The sequence below is a fragment of the Anoplopoma fimbria genome, chromosome 3, assembly GCF_027596085.1.
Source record: "Anoplopoma fimbria isolate UVic2021 breed Golden Eagle Sablefish chromosome 3, Afim_UVic_2022, whole genome shotgun sequence".
NCBI classification, from domain to species: Eukaryota; Metazoa; Chordata; class Actinopteri; order Perciformes; family Anoplopomatidae; genus Anoplopoma; species Anoplopoma fimbria.
The window spans coordinates 15748620-15771862 of record NC_072451.1 but is presented as its reverse complement, the minus strand read 5'-3'; the positions used below and the strand labels follow the sequence as shown (position 1 = coordinate 15771862).

General features: G+C 43.5%; 4 protein-coding genes across 5 annotated transcripts in view; 1 reads left to right on the top strand and 3 right to left on the bottom strand.

The window, feature by feature from the left end:
• Positions 1 to 4671: 4671 nt before the first annotated feature.
• LOC129088934 (insulin-like growth factor-binding protein 3) lies at positions 4672 to 9506 on the top strand. Its single transcript, XM_054596212.1, has 4 exons — positions 4672 to 5044; positions 5734 to 5984; positions 6750 to 6869; positions 8568 to 9506. The coding sequence occupies exons 1-4, from the start codon at positions 4672 to 4674 to the stop codon at positions 8691 to 8693; spliced, it is 870 nt and encodes a 289-aa protein (XP_054452187.1). The 3' UTR covers positions 8694 to 9506.
• Positions 9507 to 9651: 145 nt separating this feature from the next.
• Positions 9652 to 11732, bottom strand: LOC129114211 (insulin-like growth factor-binding protein 1). The gene is made up of 4 exons (XM_054626621.1): positions 11321 to 11732; positions 11095 to 11231; positions 10773 to 10910; positions 9652 to 10638 (listed from the first exon to the last, which is right to left on the bottom strand). Exons 1-4 carry the CDS (start codon positions 11667 to 11669, stop codon positions 10513 to 10515), a joined length of 750 nt encoding a protein of 249 aa, XP_054482596.1. The 5' UTR covers positions 11670 to 11732; the 3' UTR covers positions 9652 to 10512.
• Positions 11733 to 13080: 1348 nt separating this feature from the next.
• LOC129089225 (VID27-like protein) lies at positions 13081 to 14440 on the bottom strand. 2 transcript variants are annotated; one of them, XM_054596616.1, is made up of 4 exons: positions 14347 to 14440; positions 13864 to 14232; positions 13701 to 13787; positions 13081 to 13604 (listed from the first exon to the last, which is right to left on the bottom strand). In XM_054596616.1, exons 2-4 carry the CDS (start codon positions 14227 to 14229, stop codon positions 13524 to 13526), a joined length of 534 nt encoding a protein of 177 aa, XP_054452591.1. In that variant the 5' UTR covers positions 14230 to 14232; positions 14347 to 14440; the 3' UTR covers positions 13081 to 13523. The 2 variants fall into 2 exon arrangements, with proteins under 2 accessions (XP_054452591.1, XP_054452590.1); XM_054596615.1 differs by having other exon boundaries at positions 13864 to 14440.
• A 1812-nt stretch (positions 14441 to 16252) lies between these two features.
• Positions 16253 to 23243, bottom strand: part of LOC129088688 (adenylate cyclase type 1-like) — a 35586-nt gene continuing 28595 nt past the window's right edge. Inside the window, exons 9-20 of the mRNA XM_054595985.1 lie at positions 22385 to 22582; positions 22173 to 22270; positions 21947 to 22031; positions 21300 to 21389; positions 20686 to 20948; positions 19751 to 19877; positions 19255 to 19371; positions 18974 to 19120; positions 18776 to 18874; positions 18540 to 18654; positions 18321 to 18445; positions 16253 to 18028 (exon numbers count right to left, since the gene is read on the bottom strand). Of these exons, the coding sequence (XP_054451960.1) occupies positions 17591 to 18028; positions 18321 to 18445; positions 18540 to 18654; positions 18776 to 18874; positions 18974 to 19120; positions 19255 to 19371; positions 19751 to 19877; positions 20686 to 20948; positions 21300 to 21389; positions 21947 to 22031; positions 22173 to 22270; positions 22385 to 22582 (1902 nt within the window). The 3' untranslated portion in view covers positions 16253 to 17590. The remainder of the gene's footprint in view (positions 18029 to 18320; positions 18446 to 18539; positions 18655 to 18775; positions 18875 to 18973; positions 19121 to 19254; positions 19372 to 19750; positions 19878 to 20685; positions 20949 to 21299; positions 21390 to 21946; positions 22032 to 22172; positions 22271 to 22384; positions 22583 to 23243) is intronic.

Sequence of the window (23243 nt, the reverse complement as noted above, 5' to 3'; positions counted from 1 at the left end):
TATTGATCATGCCCCAACTGTGTTCATTTTAATAGACTTTAAACCGGATGTTATTTAGCACTGTTAATAGAATATAAGTCTATATTGAAATGTGTTTTTAATTCAAGAGTAGAGTAGCAGGAGGTTTTTGTCAACCACTTGTGTGTGTCAATCACACTCATGGTACAACTGGCACGTGTGCTTGGGAGTTCTGGGAGGTGTCTTAACTGCAGGTTTATTGTTTTTTGTGACAATAAATATACTTCACACCAATTCATCATGTTTCTTTGACAACAGACTCCCAACTGGTTAAATTCTTATGCTTGATCAGTGGCGCTAAGCTTCAAACAATGGCGCTCTAAGTATCCCTTTAGCTTCAGTTTTGTTTCCACTCGTCACATGCATAGTAACTCTTTTCAAAATAAATTTCCATCTTCACCGGAAGCTGAAGGCTACCTTTGTTTGTCTGTATGAGACGCCGAGGAGCACTGACCAACTGTCAGTATATGATGAGTTGGGGGTGAGACCGTGTTGCCCTGGCAACAGCAGAAGTAGCCTTTAGGGTGTGATTACTCTTCTCTAGTTTATTGTAACTACTGTACCTTGTGCCCCTTATTCACCTGATCCCCCCCCTCCATTGGCTTATCTTTATTCAGACAGACCAATAAAATAAACTACACATCAAAAATGACATGTAGCTGCATAAAAGTGATTCAACAACAAAAGGAAAATGTTGAGGAATAAAGTGAAATATGGCTTAAATGAATCATTCTTGCGTATGGATACTGAAGAAAGAACTATCAGAAACAGCTATGACATTTTACAGTCTATTCTCTTCCTGTCAGCATATGACCACATCTCGCAACCACAGACCACCATCACTTATAAAATCAATGGAGCATTGTAGGGCCTGCATCTGCACGGGATATTCCCTCCTCCACGAGCTATAATTTTGTCTTTGTTTACGACGAGTAATGCTGTGTTGGTGTCAGTTAGAAAATTACAAATGATAGTGCAAGAATTAATGACATGTAGTTGTCCGTTTCATTTGTATTTAAGTCCTTTGACGCCGTTGTTGTTCTTCACAAACACTGACAGGGAGAAAAAAATTGCTCAATCAGAAACGGCTTTATTGGAAGTTCATGTCAACATTAAAATCTTGCTTTCATTTTTAATTCAGATATAGTTCTTAAGTAACACGGCTCACTGACAGCTAGAGAGCAAAAATGAGAATCAGTATTTAGAACCTACGAGGAGATGTACGTACATGTGTAAATGTATGTTCAGAAGTCCCAATGCGTCCATAGGAGAGACAGAGATATACAGACACAGGAAGTGATACAGTCTGGGGGGGGATTCGGGGCCCAAAGTGAACGGCGCCACTCTCAGCCCACTTCCGAGCACTCTGCAATCCGTCAGGCTGAGTGCTGAGAGCTCCTCTCTCTCCGTCCTCCACTGCGCTCAGGCCTAATTACAGCCTTGGACTGCCTCGGGGGCCAAGCCTCCAGAAATGGGGACCATGACAGCTCCACGAAAAGACCAGTCCAAAAAAATAAAGTAATTAACCGACCCTGGAATTAGATGAAAGGTGGCCTTTGCCCCACTCTTGGCTCTTGATTTTTTTCACCATTCAAACCACATTTAATAATCGGAAGGCTGTCGAAGCTCAGTATTGGTGCCAGTCAGCAGAATCAAAGGGAAAAGAGGATCATATTAATCATAACGGAGAGGCTGTTACATCCGATTCATCTCTGAGTGTCTGCTCCAAAAGCTTTCAGACAGGGGCAATTATGTGAGAGACGGTTTTGAGACTATTGGGGGGATAACAGAGACCGTACCAGACTCGTCATGTGATCTACGGCAGCCGCACTCCCAAACATTCCCTACGTATTCCAACACACCTACGTACGATATGTATTCACACACTCTCCCTCCACACACACACAGACACACTGCGCCACCCCCCTTCTTCCAACCCAAATTCCATGAAAGAATGGGTAAAGAGTTGATGTGTGTTTGAGAATGAGGGGCACACACAAATCCGTCTCCTGGGTTAACGCAGACCTGTTCTGCAGACCTCCAGCTGATTAGACTATGTGCTTTTCAACCTGTGAGCTTTGGCCTTCGCTGCAGATTCTTGAGCTGTTCCCCGACACTACAATAACACCATCCCCATTACGTTCAATAAGCTACAGCACACTACTGCCGAAGCCATCGCGAGACCACTCACGGAGCTTGAACCCAGCGTATCTGATTCGTCCGAAATCAATTTAAAACAGTGGAAAATTGCTCCGGATTAGGATTTGACAAGCTGCTGCGGTGGGCCGCCGTAGCCTTTGACCGTGAGGTCAGGTCAAACACATGTACAGTAATATCCTGTGTGTGCAAAAAAGCAAATTCTTCACACTCCCTCTTTATTGAGCGGCTGCTCCGCGGGATGACATTCCTCCGGTACATTACTCCCTGTGCCTGGCGCTCTCCTCCTGCTATGCTGAATATGCACAGGTGGCTGAGAGACCCCCTTCTGAAGAGCTCTGAGCGGAGGAGAGGGAGGAAAATCAGCAGGCTATTTTTTATTTTTTTTTCCAGCTTATGAAACAAATGTTTGGCATTCCACAGAGCACCGCTCTGCTGTAGACCTGTCTGTTAACAGGCGGCAGTACGCCAGGGCTTGTTGGCAACTGATTTGACATCGGCTTCCAAGCAAGGAGGAACTGTACAACTCGCCTCTCCTGCTGTTATTCTTTTGAGGCATTTTGGACATTTTGTGCTGGTGTATTGCCTCTCCCATGTGTAACCCATTAATAGTGGACCTAAAAAACTCTTCAGATGTAATTACTCAGGAATTTTCTCGCTCACATGTGTGGTATGCGTCCTTATTTTAAGATCTGCTTTGTGGCACTGACTAACAGCCAGAGCAGTCCGAGCTATGTCACACGTCCTAACAACAGGTCCAGAAGACCACTTCTCCACCGTACGTGTGAGGAAAAGATACACAAGATGCTTTTTTTTCCTCTGCGTGCAGGTCAAGAGCACCAAACACCACATGGGCAGGTCACCTTGACTTATGTCGGCCGCTGGTTTTTCTCCATGTTTTGGCCAAAACTGATTGTGTAGACTGCACACTTATAGCTTATATTGTGACTTTCCACTGGCGTACATGGAAGCTGTTTACTCTAAAACTTCATCACTTGGATCGTCTTCAATCCCATTTAAGAAAAAAATTGTTTATGGCTGTTGACAGTATTTTCGGAACAACAGAGTGATAAAAAGAGATATACAAAATCTCCTCTGTAAAAACCTTTGTTAAGATTTCTGGTCTAGAAATGGATGCAAATTAGCACACATTTGATGAGATGTTGTCCCGTTTGCATTTTAAAACAAAAGATAGTAATGTAAGTAATCAACTTGGGAAGTTTCATGCCGATATTAATATTAGTTCATCTTTTTACAATATTCACCTGTAGTATCCCCCCGTAATATTCACAATAGCCAAGTTGGGTTGTTTCATCTATAAAAATGCATAATATTCAATAACCATTTGTTTTGTACGTAAAGTATTATGCTGCAGGATAACAAGGAAATATAGTTGTAGAAGAACAGAATGGAAAGTAAAGGCATACAAGTACCACAAAATAGATCTCGTTAAGTGCTTCAGTCAATGTACTCAGTAACATTCCTCTGCTGGTTTTGTATGGATTCTTTAACATGTCAACCTTTTGTAGCTTATACTGTACCGAAGCTTAAAGCTATCATTTATGCATTGGAGCGGTCACAGTTTATGCGCTCAAACCGTTTAAAGGTCACACAGGGTCACTTGCGGTAGCTTCTTGGGCTACAGATCAGTGGACACAAACACACACACACACACACACACACACACACACACACACACACACAAAAACAAATGCCATCACATACTCATATACTCATCATGCAGATGAAGTCACTTAGGTTCACCGCAAGTGTCACTGAATCACTGAGAAATTAGAGCTGCATCACACTTGAGGAAGCTGTAAAATGCTTGACACACACACACACACACACACACACACACACACACACACACACACACTATTGGCGCCCCCTATGAACGACTCTGTGCATGGCAAATGCATGGACTATAGAGTGTGTGTGCTCTTCAAACTGAGAGTTGAAACACATTAAAACATTGCTGTATATTAACATGATTACTCCCTTGAGTGTTTGTCTAATCACCTGTTAAATGCATTTAATCTGTAAATGTATTCAGGCTATTAAGGCCCCAAACTAAATCCCTCAGCTAAAGCAAAGTGTTGCTAAATAGTTGTTTTTTTTTTAAATTGTTATTATTTTTTTATTCCAAATAAATCTTTAAGAGGCCACGCCGTTAAATGTCCATTCCACTGCTCTGCACTTGCTCGGATGGTTTTAAAGGAATAACGGAGTCGAGGCAATTCATCAGCAGACCGCGAGCTGTTCGGGGAGTGACTACAGTCTACCGGGTCTATATATACGGAGATGTTTGGTCCGGTGGCTTTATGTGAATGAGAGAGAAGCTGCCCAAGGGGGAAAAGTCACCGCAGTGGGACAGCGCGCTTCCTCACTTTGACACAACATATACGCTCTCGGGAAACGCCACACCGAGAAAAAAAAAAAAAAAAGGAAAAAAAAAAAAAAGAAAAAAAAAAAGAAAGAAAAAAAGAAAAAAGAATGGATTCCTGTTTTCACGCACTTTGCATGACTTTTCTCCTGGCGTCGTTCACGCGGAGGACAGGTGCGGTCGGACCTGTTATCAGATGCGAGCCGTGTGACATCGGAGCGCGGCTCCTGTGCAAACCTCTCCCCAAGGACTGCGCCGAGAGGGTGCGAGAGCCGGGCTGCGGCTGCTGCCTGACCTGCGCGCTCAGCTCCGGCCAGCCGTGCGGGGTGTACTCCGGGAGATGCGGCTCCGGGCTCGCCTGTCAGCATCAGCCGGGAGAGACCAGACCTCTGCAGGCGCTGCTGGAGGGACGCGGGGTTTGTGCCAACGCTACCGACAAACGACTCTCCGCGAGACCGACTCCTCCGGCCAATGAACTGCCAGGTAATTGTTGCGCGTGCACCTTTTCCCAGATATGTTTTTTTTTAATCAACCTCTAAAAAAGAACGTCTCGGCAAACGGTTGCATTTGCACGTTTACGTTGAAATCGCTGCGCAGATTTTTGTTTTGTTTTTTGCCTCATTGAAGCTGCGGAGCTTCTTATCCCAAAAAAGGAAGATGTGATGAGAGGAGAGTTAGGTGGTCCGTTTGCAAGTTGCTAATCAACTCTCAATTCCATGGCATACAAAGCACACACTCACTAATTGAATTATCTTCATTCATGCAAAAAAAGAAGGGAAGGTGGAGGATGAGACGTTGTGATTTTTGAGCCTCGGTGAGAATCTGATGGTGCAAGAGAGGAGAGGGGCAGTTGTTTCCTTTTTTTTGAAGTCAGTGTGAAGACCTGAGCCTTCCTGAATCCGACTAAATGTTGACTTTCAGGTGATAATGTAACTTTTAATCTTGTGATCTTAAAGGAGAGCACACAAAGCCTGCAGGGCGTAAAGGTTTAACACATTTGGAATCAAGTGGTGGTGGCCATTCTGCGAATTCCTCTTTATTTTCCTACCGATTGTAAGATGCACTTCCTTCAAAGTGACAAATGTCCTAACCAGCTTTATGACCCCCTCCCCTCAAAAATGGAAGATTGTGTACGGCTTTGTGATTTAACACGTGTTATTCTCCAACTATAGCAGAGAATATTGAGACCCAGGACGAGGAGCGGAATTCCACCGGGTCAGGTCTCCAGACCTCGTACATCACCAACAGACCCACGGGACCCCTGAAACCTCCACTTCACCCTTTTTTCCCCTCTGCCAAGTCAGAGGTCCTCCGACGGGAGCAGCAGAAGAGAATCCAGAGCTTTAAGATGGAGGAGCTCCCGGGACCACTCATCACAGACCAACAAAACTTCTCTCTAGAGACCAAACAGGAGCCCGAGTATGTAAGTACCACAACCAACTTTTTTTTCTCTCTCTCTCTTTTCAGAGCATACTGGAGGAATGTTTTTCTCCTCTTCCTCTGTGTTTTGGTGTTTTTCTCCCATTGCGGGTGATGAAATGTTTTGGGTAGCGGTGCCGATGGTTGGCAGTAGACCGGCATGGCAGCGAGCGGGTACGACGGCCCTGCGGCTGACCCGGTCAGGCGGTTGTTTGGCCACAAGGCGTCCGCGTGCCGGGCGTACTGGGAGCCAGCGAATGATGGATTGGCCTGTGTGAGTGCCTGTTGGGAAGCCCTGCTGCTATTTTGATCTTCTCTTTGGCCAGAGAAGTGAGCACACACTAGTAATGGGCTTTGACTGGCTGCTTTGATTAGTGACTGGAGTACTTGGACTTGACGACAAGCCTTTTGGCTCCTTCTTTGAGCTAGTCGAACATTCACTTTCATCCGCCATCCTTGTGTAAAGTGTTAAGCAGCTTTGGCAAACTGTTAAGCCACCGCAATTCGGTCAGATGAATTGATTTCTCGTGCGTCACTTCTTTCTTTTTGCAGAAACCATTGTTTAGGTATTACGGCGGAGCAGTGTGTGATGCAGCCTGAGTCAGATTTGTTAACATCCTTCCCCCCCCTACAAAAACAAAGAATGCATGTCCAAACCGCACTGCAAAATGAAATGTTAGCTCGTGTCTAATGGCATCCGCAGCACTGTTGAAGTTGGAACTGGAGATGTTGAAGTGAAGTCACTTCCTATGTGTTCCCTCGTCTGCAGGGTCCCTGTCGGAGAGAGATTGAGAGCATTCTCAGCAGCCTCAAGATTACAGACATTCTCAACCCCAGAGGTTTCCGCATACCAAACTGTGACAAGAAGGGCTTCTATAAGAAAAAACAGGTAAAAGCATCATATGATATTGACTGTACACTGAAATACAGATTTGTGAGGCTACACATCATTTAAACATCTACCTGATAGAGACTGTTTACAACTTTGAGAGGCCGTGGGAAGGAAACCCACATTTCCTTTTTTTACATGCTGCATTAATAAAGATTCAGTGCTGTAGTCTAGTGACTCAAACTTTCGGGCTCCTGCAGCCCAATTACAGATGCATAGCTGTCCTCCTGCATTCATTGGTAGTCATTAGAGCCTCATCATTGCACCACCACACCAGTGAGGTAGACCCGAGCCACTGCCTCTGGAGACAGGAGCCGCAGGGGCCAAACCCCAGTGGGGTTGACGGCTGGGACGACGGCCGTTTAACGGGAACCCTCCCAGGGAGACAGACGTCAAGGTGGCCACCGGCACCCGACGGGCTCCCCCCCCATAATTGCTGGACTTTTGAGAATCGTGCACAGAAATAGAGCCGCAGCCATCCCCACGCTCACGTGGTACACCCACGATCGGCTTGTAATAAATGAGCGGTTCTGACGCATTCATATGGAGGCACTTAGGGCTCCCGCGCCGCTGCATCGCCGCCGAGGCAGCCCTTCTTATAACACTGCAGTACCTCCTGCTTAATGGAAGTGTTCGCCTCGCACGGCAATCATCTCATAACCAGCCTCACAACGCCAGGCTCATTGTGTTTTGTTTATGTAGAACGGACTCAGTGCACCGCCGCTGAGCCCTGGGGTGCTGAGGGCGTTGCAGACATTTCATGTTGGCCTTAGTTTAATTTGGACGTTTGCATGATTTGAAGCAAAGAAACGTCCCTTATTACAGCTCTTAATAACAGTAAATGTCAGGACAGATGTAAGGCTGAAAGCAGATGCACTTTTTTTCAGTAATCTGTGCATACAATTAGGATTTCTGTGTCAGTTTTACCACGCAATTTGTGATCAAATTCGAGTTTGTCTTGCAGCTACAATTTTTAGAACCCTTTTTTTTTTGTTCATACAAAATGTAGTGAACATAAGATCCATCCCCCCGTTCTTCCAATGCAACAGTGATCTGAGTCCTCTCAGTCGAACCCCGCTGACATATTGAACTAAATGCAGACGCCTTCCCTCCTGATCAGCTCGGACTCCTCTCTGGAGTGGCAAACGCCGTTGCTCTAGCCCTTTTGAAATGAATGGCTGCATGTTTTACTATGGTGGAGGTTGACCTTTAGTAAAATTGGCAGTAAAATAACAGCCCTTGGATAGCTCCACAGACTCTGTAAGTCATTTGTAGTACCCATAATTTGGAGCTGTGGGGTATAATCAGCAACAGATGATTCGTACTGGCCACCAGCTTCTGAAAATAGATCTTGGTTCTCAGTTGTTCACAAACGGTACTAAGCAAATATTTTACCAGGTTTCTGTTTACCTTAAAGGTCTCTCTATATGCGTGTGTAACAGGAGGTAGACCATAAAAGCAGCTCAAAATACCGCAGCGCGTCGGATGACCAAGGCTGTGTCGACTCAGCACAATCTGACCATTAATGCCTCTTAACTATGGCTGTTCTCCTTCATTGAGTAAAGTGGAATCTCATAATGCTGCATATTCAACTGGATTTACACATTTAGCTGTCCCCCCCCCCCCCCCATACCATACCTCCACCCCTCCTTATTTCTCCTTCCTCCCTTCACCTTGTCCCTTTTGCTTCACTTTCAGTGCCGTCCGTCCAAAGGCAGAAAGCGAGGCTTCTGTTGGTGCGTGGACAAATACGGGCAGCCCTTGCCAGGTTTCGATGGGAAGGAGCGAGGAGACGCCCAGTTCTACAACTCCGAGAGCCAATAGGAGCGATGGCAGGACGGAGGGAGGGAGGGAGGGAGGGCAAGAAGAGTTGTAAACAAATGGAGACACTGAGGATATTGGGAGATATGTCAAGAGATGGCTCTGCCGATAAATGGATGTTTGCTATTTCTCTGGGACCTTTTTTTTTATGAGGCGGAGCAAGGGGAACAGAGGAAGAGTACCAGGAGGTGGAGGAGAGAAAAAAACTGTACTCTTCTTCCTTGGATGGACTCTTCATATGCTTTTTTTTGTCTCTGACCCAACCAGGACAACTTCTGGGAAGAGGATGTGATTTATCTCAGAGGCCCTCGTTCCGATTATGAAAAAACTGAAACATTTGTCACACACATTGATGAGCGTGCTCTTCGTTTACGCACATTCGAGTGGCATTGCACACGTGTACATGCTTGTCATAATTTGTATGCTTGTGATTTGTTATAAAGGCGTCGCGTGTGGTCACGACAGCCGTAAATCGTATGTATGAATATGTTTTTGGGAGTAAGCATGCCGTGCCTTACTTTTATATGAATTCCTTTTTTTCCGGTTGCTTCCTGCCCCTCAGGAAGTTGGACTGGACTGTGCAGCTCAAACGCTACAGTGCGTATCATTTTTTTATTTTTTTTAACGCTGGATCTGAAGCCACAAGAAGAGGGACATTTCCTTAAGTCTGTACTGTGGTTGTTACTGTTTTTTTTTTATCACTTTGCATAAGCTGAACTTTTGGGATAAAGGCCACAAACCGTTATCTCTGATCTTCTCCATCACTTGCCTTTGTTTGAGTGAATACGCTGTTTGCATGTACAATGCAACCCTCAGAGGTCTATTTTTTACTTAATAAAGGCAGTATAAAATTATCCAGGTATTGCAATTCCATTATTTTGTCCTCATCTTGCCCTCTATCGCTTTGTGTATGAAACAGGACTTAAAAAAGAAAAGAAAAACACATTTCAACACCTCCCTATCGTGATTAAATAACATTTTAATGGGACACATATCTACAGAATTAGAAGAATATATACATTGTTTCAACAAAACCAATAATTGGATAGCAGCATTTACAAACAATTTGGTCTGAAGAACAAACAAAAAACAGAATTCACACGAGTGGTTCATAATAAATACTTGAATAGATGCAAGAATAGATCAGAAAAAGAAAAGAGAGCCCTCAGATATCCTCCGCTAAACCTGTGGACCTGCAGAGACTGGTAGAGGTAGACAAATGCAGAGCAGGCCATCCCCAAACCTCACGTTGGCTGGGATGAGCCCTGATATGTTTGTGCTTGGCCAGCGCGCACATACTTGCGGCACTTTAAGTATTTCCCCCAATACCCATTGAGGAAACGCCAATGGAGATACATTCAGACAATGTCAACACCTGGAATGAATGAGCGGCTGTGTCGTTTGGTGCCGTGCACAGCTCCAAGTTTTGAATGAATAAAAAAAAAAAAAACGGATCCAGAAGACTCTGAAATGGGCTTGGCAGAGCTGTGGACTTGTGGTTTTGAGCAATGGAGTTATTTAGTGAGAAACACAAATGTATACAGTGTTGCCCTATTTACAATCGGGAAGAGAGAAAAAAAACAGGCAAACATATAAAAAATCTAAAAATGACAAATGGTTAATGCTAGTAAGAATAAATAAGGCTTGATACATACATCATGTAAATAATATGAGAGGAAATTTCCCTCTTCAGAAATAAGATTTAACATTTTTATGTGAATGAGTGTGTTTTTTTATGAAAGGAAGTCAATTCATCAGACACTTTGTTTGTGTCTAGATGTGCCTGTCAGTGTGTTTTATGAGTGATGACGGAGTCCTTCCTCTAGAGTGTGACTTCCTGATGACACTCTGAGTTGCCCAGCAGGTCACTTGATCCGGGGAGCTTCTTCCCATTCCAGGGAGAGACACACCAGCAGCGAGCGGGCGGTCCGACCAGAGATGACTCACACTGATGGGGGAAACCACATGAATAAATCAGACCCAGTTAGCTTTAGGATGAATCTCTTTCTTTTTTTTTTTTTTTTTTTTTTTTAACAGTTGGAGCAAGTTCTTTTTTGCTTCGTGACATCCTGAACTTCTCACCTGCTTGGCCTGGTAGTAGCCACGCTTGTTGCAGTTTGGGAGGTAGAAAGTTGTGAACTTCTCTCCGAGCTTCTGCTGCGAGTTGGATATCATGTCCAACGCTGCGTGCAGCTCGATGTGACATGGACCCTGTGCATACTGGGAAAGAAAGAAAGACGGTGAGAACTACGTCCACATATGAACAAATACACCATTCACATGCAAAATAAATAGATAACTAAATCACAATTATCTCCACAGCTCCTCAAGTGCTCCCTCCAGTGGAAGGAAAGCAAAATCCTCAGCTTCATGAGTCAGGTTGATGGGGGTTTTTTTTGCTCACCTGTTGCACCAGCTTGTTGAGGATGGCATTGACCTTGGCCTTGATGCTCTCCTGGCCCTCAGTAGTGTCTTGGGGGTCCAAGGGAAGGTTGAGGCCCAGCATGTAGTGCAGAGAGCCGTGGTCTGGGACTCCTTCCTCTGTACACATTTTAGAAAATAATATTGATTTAAATGTTGGATTATTAAGAAAAAGTAGCATTGGGAACACATGAAACTCTTAAAACTACCTTGGCCCAGGTCTACGGTGCAGACCCCCTGTCCTCTGGTCAGAGCGTGGAGCGGTCTGGCCTCGCCGGGTCTCGGGGTGCAGCGGAGGCCCTGGCCGCAGTGGGCTGTGTGAACCCCGCAGGAAGCCCCCCTCTCCAGAGCACAGGCCATGCAGCAGCCGCATCCGGGCTCCCTCAGCACCTGAGTGCAGTCCTCTGGGACAGCGGGACAGCTGTTGAGTGTCTCCTGCGTACAGGCGGCACAGCGGATGGGCTCGGGCCCCACCACTGGGGACGACCTCACCGAGGCCAGGACAACCAGAGCTGCTGCTGTTGCAACTAGGGTCACCTTCTCATATAATCCAGGCATCTTCAGATAAATGTGCTCCTCTTCTTAGACTTGGCTCTGCAAACTGCCCGGTAGACCTTTACTTTTTTTCCTTCTAAACTGATTTCTCCGAACCCAGCAGTATTTATACGGACATCTGGCCTCCAGAGGAGTTAATGATTGACACGCTTGTATAAAATATATTTTTGACAAAGCAGCTTTAAACGGTGGTTGACCCTGCGTGACGTGCGTAGGTCCAGGTTCAGGAGGTCTGCTGTCAATATTGACTTTGGAACACAACGTGATTGTACATCAAAACAAGCCTGTTTTCGTATATGACTAAATTACGGATCTTTGTGTTTTTCCTTTGACGTTGTGAAAACAACCACATGAATACTGATATTTAAAGAAATGCACCAAGGTGGTAATGGATAGCATCCACCATAAGGAATACTGGATAACAAGCTCATAGGCCATGAGATAATGACTGGTGGTGGTTATGAAAACTGTTGTTGTTGACAGACTCTTATTTTGTGAAGTAATGCTGACAGATTATTCTTTGACACTGTTTTCACACTGAAATCCTATTTGTCCCTTTTGTCTCTTTGGTGAAGGTTCCCATTATCAGGCAGACAGATAAACAAGATGATTCCCCTTTAGCATTGCATAACCACAACAGTATGGATTGCTCTGCTGGATACACAACATGTTTGTCTGAAAAAAAGATGGTTGTTAACGGGTTGTTGTCCTTGGTGTAGTATTTGTTATAGCAGTGTATGGCATATGCCAGATATCTTGACTTACTCCGATTTACACACCACCTTACAACGTCACCCACTCTGTTTACTCTACGTGACCCGGAGCTTTACGTTTAGCAATATGTTAACTGATATGAATTCTCCCCACTTGTGAACTACTGAACTATAAAAAAAAAAATTCTTGCACTGTGATAATGCCTTAACCGGGAGTAACAAATTAATTAATGATGATTATATAAACTCACAACTTTTGTTTTATGCTACTTTGTTCTTTTACTTCACCACATGTGAGAAGCAAATATTGCACTTTTTCTACAATACATTTATTTGATTGATACAGTTATTATTTAATTAAAAGGAATAACATAGTATACACAAAACCGATAATGAGCTCCAAGAAAAAAATACACCTTTTCTAGGTTAAATTACAGAGAATGACCCCCCCCCCTTTGACCAACTAACACATTCAAATACTGCTTAATATTAATGCATATGTTAAAATTATCTCGTTTTATTACATAGGCCTACTGTTCTCACAAGGGCTTTTTTTCTGCATAACATCTTTGATACTTTCACTAAGGTAAACATTTGAATGCAGGATTTTTACTATTTTGATATTCTTTCTTCTACTAAGGAAAGGATCTGAATACAAGCACCACCTGAAAAAAGATTTTGGAAAAATATAAGTGTGCATGAGGAGTGGTGGCCTCTCTTATTGATATCTAGGAAAAGGAATCCAAAAGAGAAATTTGATTGATGTGAATATAGAATTGCCTTTGGTCTGTTTGTCTTTCTAGTTTCATATCATGAGAAAGATGAAGTCTGTGTTTTTCCCAGTTTTCCCATAAACAATTCTAATGGGAGATACATATCAAAAATGTATATGAAAAAAGACATCAGAAAAATAATTATTTTTTTTCAAGTGACATTGACAGCAGGTAAACACTCCATGTATGCCTTATTATTGTACCTTAGCTGTTTGTTGTTTGTTTACTGATGACAAAAAAGAAACGTTAACATGCACACAGACTTTACTCTCTTGCAGTGCCAACCCTCAGCATGGCATTCTAGCCGTGAAGAGTTTGTCCTACATTCAGAGGCCGAACTGGTTGACTCGCCCCACATGTTTTCGCCTCTGTTACTCCACCACCAGTTGGTGAGTCGTCGCCTCTTCAATGTTGACCATCAGATTCACCAGCCACTGAGGAAACGGATCCACCTTGGAAGTATTTTTAAGGACATTGGTGATCAAAAACTACATTATAATATGTATTTTTAAAGTAAAAAACACATTTTTCTTAAAGTGAGCACTCACAGCCGGAGAACTCTTCTTCTTCACTTTACTTTTTCTCTTCTTCGGCACAGACGGTTTCACTTTTATATTTTTTATCGGTTTGGAGACCTTAAAAAAAAGAATAGAGCATACGTTTTCCCATTTTAACTCATTTGAATTGCGTCCCTAAAAAACTACAACTCACCTTTATTTTCAGCTCAGCACTGCTGGACCTCTTCTTATTTCCCACTCTTGTCTGCTGAGGCGGGGCAGCTTCCTCACTTAAACCCACCGTGTGTGTGCTCCAATCTGACTCTGAGAACCCGGCCGATTCCTCCTGATAATTGTCGGTAGATTGGGTGCGAAGAAACCTGTCTTCGCTGAGGGAACGAGACACTCTCCTAGGTCTCATAACCCTCAGCGGAGAATCTTTATCTTCTTCCATCACCTCCTCTGTCTCCACATCCTCCTCCTCCTCTCCTTCTCCTTCTCCTGTTTCGCTTCCTCTGAATTCATCTTCCCTCTCCGACTCCTCCTGTATGGGCTCCAGACGTGGCCTCTGTTCCCCCATTTACTGTCATGTACAGAGCAGAATTAATATAAAGGAATCCATTTGGTGATGAATTTTAGGATTTTTTAAAAAAGGCATTTCACATACTAAGATTAAACACAGTGGCTTGAAACTTACATGTTTCTACTGAATGTCTATGTGGCAGGATGTCTGGGCTCTTCTGTTATTTAAGGCTCCCACTGTTTCAGGCTGTCGTTAGTTGATTATTGAAATCAGGTGTGGAAGCTTGATTACAGGCAGGTGGAAGTGGATGTCCTTTTAGACACAGGAACCAAAGGTTGTATAAAATCAATGTGTGTGTTGTAAAACATATCTATCTAAAACCATATTTTGAAATGGTAACTTGGTATTTTAAAGTTTATTTGTCACAGTGATTCATACTAATGTGCTGGCTCTGGAGGGAGGTTAAAAAATAAATGAAATAAAATGTAATCTGGTACTTATAAAGAAAAAAAGACTAATTTGTTAATAAACTTGTGCCAAGAGGAAAACATTTGGAGCTTTTTGCTCAGACAAACATAACATTTGACATACATGAACTTAAAGGCACCCTATGGCGTTTTTGACTACTAGTACTACAGAGCAGTACCCACTATGTGTACTATCATTCAAAATACTACAGCAGTGTGTATCTTTCGGGCGCACTGATCTATGATTATAGCGACTTATCCCGAGAGCTTCCTTCCCGGTTGGAGACCCATATCCACAGTACTACTGGTTTCATGCTAAGGTTTTGGACATATTAAAAAAAAAACTAAAATACTGTTTGAGCATACCGAAAAGCATGTTAGTATGGAATTTTATGGTATGTGGAAGTTAATGCAGCGAAGAGGCAGACTGCAATCTCGCGAACATGTAAATGCTAAAATATGTTTAAAAAAAATTCCAAATGCTTTCCAAGTATTTTACGAGAATAGAAATGTATTCAACGCAATTGTTAGACCTCAATTACAATCAGGATTTTATTTGTGTCTGTTTTTTTTGTTTTTGGTTTGGTTGAGTTTGAATAGTTATTGATGTAACTTAACTTGACTAACTAAATAAAAGTGATGTGTTAACAACTTCTCATCACTAAACTCAGAACATTGGCTCTATTTCCCATTAAATTACAAAAATTACGAATAAAATTGCATTTTTCATGGATGTTGAAATTCTGTTATTGATGAATGTCTAAATCTCATTTGCTCATCTTGACCCCTTTTAGCCCTGATGACACAAAGGGGAGTGTTATTTGTGAACCATAACTCACCTTGGATTCCCTTTATTGCTTAATGTCAACTTCAGCTTAGAGTCAGGGAACCGTTACCATGGCGGTGACACTTTCTGTGAAGTAAGAACTCCTTCATGGTACATTGACGCAACAATTTATCGGAAATATTCAATAACGGACCCCGTCTTTTTTTTTTTTTTTTCATTCCAAAAAAATTACAACACCGTACTGTACTGAAATTGTTTGACTTAGCCAGGCGCGTGTTGACTTAACTGTTACACTGAGTGAACCTTAGATAAATTCTACATCAGCACTGGGAAAACACTTTTGGCCCCCCGCTCACTGTTTGTGACATGGTGACATCCATCTGGCTGTGGGTTGTGGGGGTCCACCGTTTGGCATAAAAAAACATTGTGTTCTGTATTCTGCCGCTTAAACTGACAGCTGTTATTTAAAGAGCCATAAACTAAGGTGTGAGAAATGAAGTTTTATAGAGTGAAACTAACAGGGACGACTTCTTAGAAAAAGTTATGTTTGTTGCCTGATGAGCGTTTGAGGTATGGAGGAAAAAAAGTAAATAGATTGAATCCGGATTTGGCTCATCCTAAAAATCAACAAAAAGATCTTCATTTACACCTTCACCCACAATCCCATACACCTTCTAGTTTCAGATCTTGGCGTCCGACTCTCACTGACGTTCACAGCCACTACTCATTTGATTATTTTATACACCAATATTGTCTTTATTACAAAATATTCAATAACCCAACTTTACACTGTACAAGATACAACATAGTTTACAGCTTTTGGCTATTTACAAAAAAGTATGATCTGCATATCAAAGTGAATATATCTAAAAAGGCAGGTTGTAATCACTGTAAGCTTATTGAGTAAGGCAAAAAACTTGAAACATGATGTATTTACACGTTTGCGGATCGAGTGAAAGTCCAAAGCTGATAAAGAGGCTACAAAGATATTTTCGAAAGGGCCTCACATTTCTGAGACTGTATCTGAGAGACATGCTTAAGCTTATATATATATATTATACATTTTTTATTCTATATTGAAAAAAAGCTGGAGTATAGGGCGACGCATGCCTCAGAGAGGACAGTAGCCAGACACTGTACCAAAAGTTTGTGTGGTCTCAAGAAGATGTGCCGGTGTGCACAGAGCATTTGAAAGGTTTAGGCTAAAGGACTAGGTCGTGCATTTGTAGAAGTCATGTGCTTATTGTATGTGCTCTCTTCTGTGTGTATAAATGCATTCCTGGATATCTACATATATGTCTGCACCCCACAAAGGGGGGCTTTAACTTGTTAAGTCCACCCAAGACGTCTGAATGAGCCCCAAATGCCAAATATATTCACCCTTCTCTCTTGTATGTTGTCACACATGTTCAGGCAATACAAGCAGTAAATCTAAAGATCTATGGAAAGCTCAATACTTTGGTTTTCTTTCAACAGGAGCGCCGTTACTATGGCTGTGTCAACTCTTAAAAAAGTCATGCACTATCGACTGTAAATACGTCTAAAAAAAATCCAATCTTTTTCATCCAGTGAGCTCTGAGTAGAAAAGAAAAAAAAAGTATTTTGTGCTGTTTAGTTTTGCAATTCAGAGTTAACCACGCATGCATACACACGCTCACAAGTACACGCACGTGCATGCTTACGCACACCAAGAGAAAGAAACAACACTGTTTCACGTGGTATATAATGCAGTGTATCCTTGGCATAATCAGAAAAATACAAGTGCAAAAGCAATAGCGTGATCAGTCTTTGTCTGGATACCAACGCACATATCCCCTGTACACGGATTATGCACGACATTAAAAAGACAAAGATGCACATTATACCTGGATCTGAGGGGGAACCTGGGGATGCCACACATCTAATCATCTGGTATTAGAGATGTTAAAGAGAGGACTCCAAGGTCTCCCAAGAGTGGCAAGAAGTTAAAAAATCCCTCCAAGTGATTCTGATTGTCTCTTATCACCATGTCATTTCTCCATAAATTCACACCCTGAATGAGCATTTTCTGGGTTGTGCCAGTAGCTCAGTATATTTATAGGAAACACCTGGACAGCCCTGTCTTCTCTAGGCCTCCCACCAGGCTTTTTCCTTCCTTCTTTACAGTGAAGTTTGTCCATTCTTCCTACACCGCAACATCTGCAACAGCTGCAACAGCTGCAACAGCTGCCGCGGCCTGGATCTGGATCTCCGTCAACTCGATGTCCTCTTCGTCCTCCTCGCCCACGGCGGGCACGCAGGTGGAGGTCAGGCACGTCGCTTGGCTGTTGCTGCTGTTGCCGGCGTTCAGCTGGACGTTGCTGCCCATGCCGGGGAAGGCGTTCAGGCTGGCGGCGGACGAGCCGCTGACCAGGTTGGTCGGGACACTGGTCTTGCCGCAGGAGTGGATCCGGCGAGCCAGGCTGGCGGAGCGCACGACCGAAGAGGTGGTGACGGTGCCCACGCCCTGAACCTTGCCCTCCAGGAAGTAGGTCAGCATCTCACCTTTGCCCTTGACACTTACTTTGCCACGGCACACCAGGTCGTAGTTGGTGTTCAGCAGGCGGTAGACGTCCTCTGTCACCTGGAAACGTACAGAAACCACAGGAGGAAAACGCTCTTGGGGTTCAGCAAAGTTCAATCAAAGAAAACAAAATAAAACATTATATTAACATATTGTTATTTACTTGTCTTTAAAGTCCTGGTTCATGATGTTCTACTTTTTTATTAGTTTTGTGTTTTTATGAGACATGAATTTTACCTATACAACTGTATTTTGATGTTTTATCCAAAGCATTAGCATTAAGTGTAAACCAAACGCCTTTATAATTCAATTACTTTAAGATAAATACTGTAATCTAAGGTGCGTTTGATACCTGTATCTTTCCCGGTACTCCAGTGCTGTCCATCCTGCTGGCCACATTGACCGTGTTCCCCCAGATGTCATACTGAGGTCGCCGTGCCCCGATCACCCCGGCAACCACTGGACCCACATTGATACCTGCACGACACATAAGAACATGGTAAAGAATAACACAAAATAATGTGGTTTCATTTGTGATTGTGCTGACGGCTTCATACGAGGGCAGACATACCCACTCTCAACACAAACTCGTTGTACGACTGATAGTTGATCTCATCCAAAACGTCAAACATCTCTATGGCGTAGTCTGCTATGGTGCTCAGATGGTCGTAGCCAGACTTCTTGGCCTGAAGAGGAGAAGTACACGGAGCGGTTAGTATCTATGCACCAAAACAATCCCCCATTCTGCCTTAATTATGGTGCACTACATCCATTTAGACACCAAAACGCACAAAAATGACACGTCACCTTGGTACCAATGGTGGGGACGAGGCCCACAGCTGCCATGTATGTACTGCCAATGGTTTTGATTTTCTCTATGTCTTTGTAGCACTCTTTATCCATGAGCTGTGATTCAAATAAGCACAAAATGCAGACACTGCTCAAATCTCACGCAAGTCTGTGTTCAAAGCGCAAGAATAAAAAAAACTGAAATCTGCATCCCACCTCATCAAAGTCTGCGATGATCTCGTTCAGTAGTCTCAGGCACTCCACTCCCATGTTGTTGCCATCCAGCTCGATGTAGAAATCGTTGAAGTTGGGGATTGAGGCAAACAGGACACCGACTTGTGCGTAGGACTGATAGTAGAGATCCTAATGCAGAACGAAAGCAAATACAGTGTAACAGTATCAAGCGCACCCTCTGGTGTCTTCTGATTGGTGTTTTCTGTCTGGTGATCTACCTGTTTGTCTGTTTGTCTGTCTGCCTGTCTATTAGCGAGGCTCACCATGTTCCTGGGGTTCGACAACAGGAAATGCTGAGCCACGTGTGCGGGCAGAAGGTTGAAGAGAATCCTCCTGTTGTCCAGCTTGACTTTCTCCATGCCATCTCTGTCCTCCTCCGCCTGACAGCAAACATAACACACACACACAAACAGAAATACACAAATACAGCCGTGAGGACTGTAGCTTTGTCACACATTTTCACCACACGGGGTCAGTAACAAACCTTACAACACGGACTGTGTGGCTCATAGTTGGATGGAGTTGGGTACATTACATGACTAATTCTTCTAGTTAAATGATTAGATAGCTTAAAATTCAGCTTCTGCAATCCCACTATGCAAAACACCCTCCTGGCGCCAAATGAAAACAAAGCTTCTTACCCTCGTGTTTGCCAAAGAACAAACAGATGGCGGCCTATAAATACAAATCCCTCCATACATACCCCGATAGTTTACATATATCAGGGTTGTAATGGCATAATTTCTCACACGTCCTGACCTGCACAGCCCAAAGGAAGTCCAAGCGTAGTTTGAGGTCAAGTTGCCTGGAGTGGAGGGCCAGGGCGCTGACAAAGAGCAACAGAGACAGGATGGGCTCATAGCCCCGGATGTGGAAGGACCCCCCACTGTGGAAGAGACCAACGCACAAGTCAGCACCGGACTGGACCACACAGAAGACTACACATGAAGGTTTAATGGACCCCCCACAGCGTTAGAAGCTAAAATGTTTTATTACATAAATAATGTTTTCTTTTCTTTTACTTTTACAAAATATTAAATTTAAGAAAATGTATAAATGAAAGCGATTAAATGTGGAAGAGACCAACGCACAAGTCAGCACCGGACTGGACCACACAGAAGACTACACATGAAGGTTTAATGGACCCCCCCCCACAGCGTTAGAAGCTAAAATGTTTTATTACATAAATAATGTTTTCTTTTACTTTTACAAAATATTAAATTTAAGAAAATGTATAAATGAAAGCGATTAAATGTGCTTGAACATTGAAACATAACTGCATCTAAAAGAGATCTTTATCTGAAAATAAATATAATAAAATACAGCTAACATGCTCCCATCATCCAGCCCACATTGTCCTTTCAGGATTCTGATTTGGAACTAATGAGCACATGTGCTGCATCAAAGGCTGGAAAATGAAAGGGTGTGTGGGCTGCAGACAAGCAAAGAGACTCCTCCACATACATGCATCTCATTCATGTACTGTATATGATCCTCCAAACTCCTGGTTATCCGTCCCTTCTCAGGATCAAACACAGATAAAACGTTGCTTGAGGTTCTCAGCCAATCGTTGCCTCGTATAACTCCGAAACACAACCAACTTTTTTTTTTTTTTAAAAGTCCAAAAGACTTTACACTGTGCATAATCGTGCGTGCCATGTGTCCGCGGTAGTGTCGTGCCGTGAACCTCTCACCCTGCAGTCTTGCGGAAGCCGCTGAGCTCGAACACGGTGATGTACAGCACCCCCAGGAGGAGCATCAGCACCATCTTTGGCAGCCAGGAGACCCGCAGGAAAAGTGCAAGTGTGAGCGTGCCCACCACGCAGGACAGGAAGGCGTAGCGGGCGCCGTCGCATGGCAGCTCCGCCATGGTGTGGTTGGCGCCGCTGTCCACATCGATGATGACGATTGAGCTGTTGGCTTTGGCACTTCCCCACAACCAGGGCATGCAGCCCACCTGACCCAGGCAAGACAGATACATATGCATAAGGATGAAAGGATTCAATGGTAACCTACTCTCATAGTAAGAATTATTATAAATGCGTTCTTTTTTTTAATTTAAATTTTTTAGCTTTTTAGGTTTCCTTATTTAGGCTACCATCATTTAAAGCACAATTGTTACAATATTTGTAAACATATTTTACAATAAATCATCTCTAGCATGCAAACACTGCCTTTTTTAAACCACAAAAGAAACTACAATTAAAGCCCAAGGCTTAGCAACATTATCCTTACTGGTTGGCCAGTATGGTGGGTAATTTTTTGGTGGATGACTGGTGTGTTTTTACCGTTGCCTTTTCCCACTTACCACACAGGCCTGGGCCACAGCGTAGATTAAGAGCACTATGAAAATACAGAGAGCAGTGCGAATCTGAATGGTCAGGCACCCTGGGAAACACTGCGAGATAACAACAAAGACAAGTTAGGTGAAGGCGACGGAGACCATGAGGAATTATGAATGATATTGTGAATCTGTGATATTTATACAGTAGTCTACATATAAGGTACTATATGTGTGAATATAATATAGCATCTGTAAGACCAGTATACAAAGAAAAGCTTGAAATCAAACAGGTAAATGCTGATTGGGGTATAGTGTGAGGTGAATAAGGTGAGTAAGGAACAGACTGAAAGAACATGAAGTGTCAAAAAACAAAAACTTTCAAACTGATGCAGTCAAGAGCTTTGAGGACGAGCATCAACTTCAACAAAAGCTGAAATGAACAGACTAGTTTAAACACAGCACAGAGGCTTAGAAAGTAATCTTGAAGCCTATGAATACTGAATCGTTATTACGAGCCTCTGTGAAACACATTTACATTTTTGTCTTTAGTCAGCAAAAAAAAAGAAGAGTTACAGCCGAGAAAAGTTTTAATGAAGAAACTTGACAGCTCTGTTCGTTCAGTGTGAGATAAAGGGGGACTGAAGAAAGGGAGGTGAGAAGGACGTGTTTACCTGTATTCTAGTGATATGCAGGTACATGATACAAGCGACTAGGAAACAGATGCAGAAGACCAGAAGGACAAGTACCACTGTGCCCCTGAGTGGAAAAAAAAGGAGAAACGAAAAGATGGCGGGGGTTAGTTAAAAGGTCAATGACCTGAGTAACTAAGAGGTAAATGGAGAGAGGGAAAACAATAGAGAGATAAAAAGGGATGGAAACAGAATCTGCTGTACGTACTGTGGTATGATGAGAAGATAGACAAGGCCAAACAAGGCGGCTAGGATCAGAGAGAGGACCACTGCGCTGGTGAAGTGCTCATCAGGAAGCTGGTGGTACTGCGAAATGCCAGAGACCAGATAAAGGGTGGGGGTCAAAATATCATTATGACGTTTAATGCACAATAAGTTCAGGTGCGTTGTGTGTGTCTGCAGTGTCTGAAGTGCCCTCACCCTCTGCTCGCGCTCCGAGCACTTGTACATTAGCGTGAGGAAGTTGAGTTCCGCCGTGTCCGACTCGGTCTGGCGGGCCTCGATCAGGCGCCCGATGTAGCGGTTGACCCGGGTTCTGGGGCTGCTCTGGACCACGTTAGCCTGGTTTGTGTTGGCGCGGTTCCTCAGCTTCTGCGGGGCCGTCCGCATGGCCCTCCGCTGGTGAAGATAAAAAAAAAAATCTTCACTTGAACTTGGTAAACAACAGTGGGATAAAAAAAAAGGTGCAATTCAGCGCCCTGTATTCTCCGCACTACTGGAGCATTATCATATTAGGAACAAGGGTGAAAGAGAGTCAACAATATACACGGGCAGCTGATTATACTTTCAAATTAGGACATTGCCTTCACACTTAACTTCATTACTGAACGCACCCCGCTGTGGCTAAGTGTCTTCGGCAGCCAAAGGGAGCTGCTTTGCGAAACATTGGGCATTGGAGCAAAGCCAGAGAGTTAACATGGCGGAGTGGATGTTTGTGTGTGTGTGTTTGTGTGTATGTGGTATGTGTGTTCATGTTAGTTAGCATGGTGAATGAAATGTGTAGCTCGGTGGAACAGTAGGGGAGCAAAGGGTGAGCAAGGATCAACAGAGTGTTCATGGGTTCTTGACATCCTTTTCTCCACGCTTCTGTACACACACTTCCTTTCCTGCTCCGTGCAGTCTTCCTTACTTCCTTCTTTCCTTCCCTGCTTCCATATGTTCTACTTTCCGACCTTCTTTCCTTTCTCACCTGCGTATATTCTTCCTTACTTCCCTCTTACCTATCCCGATTCCATATATTCTTACCTACGTCCGTCTCTCCTTTCCCACTTCCTTGATT

Excerpts from the sequence above, each read along its gene's own strand:
- LOC129089225 (XM_054596615.1), bottom strand. The coding sequence starts at position 14,229 with ATGGGGGAACAGAGGCCACGTCTGGAGCCCATACAGGAGGAGTCGGAG. Across the intron at positions 13,788-13,863 it reads GTGCTGAGCTGAAAATAAAG|GTCTCCAAACCGATAAAAAA; the intron begins GTGAGTTGTAGT and ends CTTTTTTTTAAG. Across the intron at positions 13,605-13,700 it reads AGAAGAAGAGTTCTCCGGCT|GTGGATCCGTTTCCTCAGTG; the intron begins GTGAGTGCTCAC and ends AATACTTCCAAG.
- LOC129088934 (XM_054596212.1), top strand. The coding sequence starts at position 4,672 with ATGGATTCCTGTTTTCACGCACTTTGCATGACTTTTCTCCTGGCGTCG. Across the intron at positions 5,045-5,733 it reads TCCGGCCAATGAACTGCCAG|CAGAGAATATTGAGACCCAG; the intron begins GTAATTGTTGCG and ends CTCCAACTATAG. Across the intron at positions 5,985-6,749 it reads CCAAACAGGAGCCCGAGTAT|GGTCCCTGTCGGAGAGAGAT; the intron begins GTAAGTACCACA and ends CCTCGTCTGCAG.
- LOC129114211 (XM_054626621.1), bottom strand. The coding sequence starts at position 11,669 with ATGCCTGGATTATATGAGAAGGTGACCCTAGTTGCAACAGCAGCAGCT. Across the intron at positions 10,911-11,094 it reads TCAACAAGCTGGTGCAACAG|TATGCACAGGGTCCATGTCA; the intron begins GTGAGCAAAAAA and ends TTTCTTTCCCAG. Across the intron at positions 10,639-10,772 it reads GCTACTACCAGGCCAAGCAG|TGTGAGTCATCTCTGGTCGG; the intron begins GTGAGAAGTTCA and ends TTCCCCCATCAG.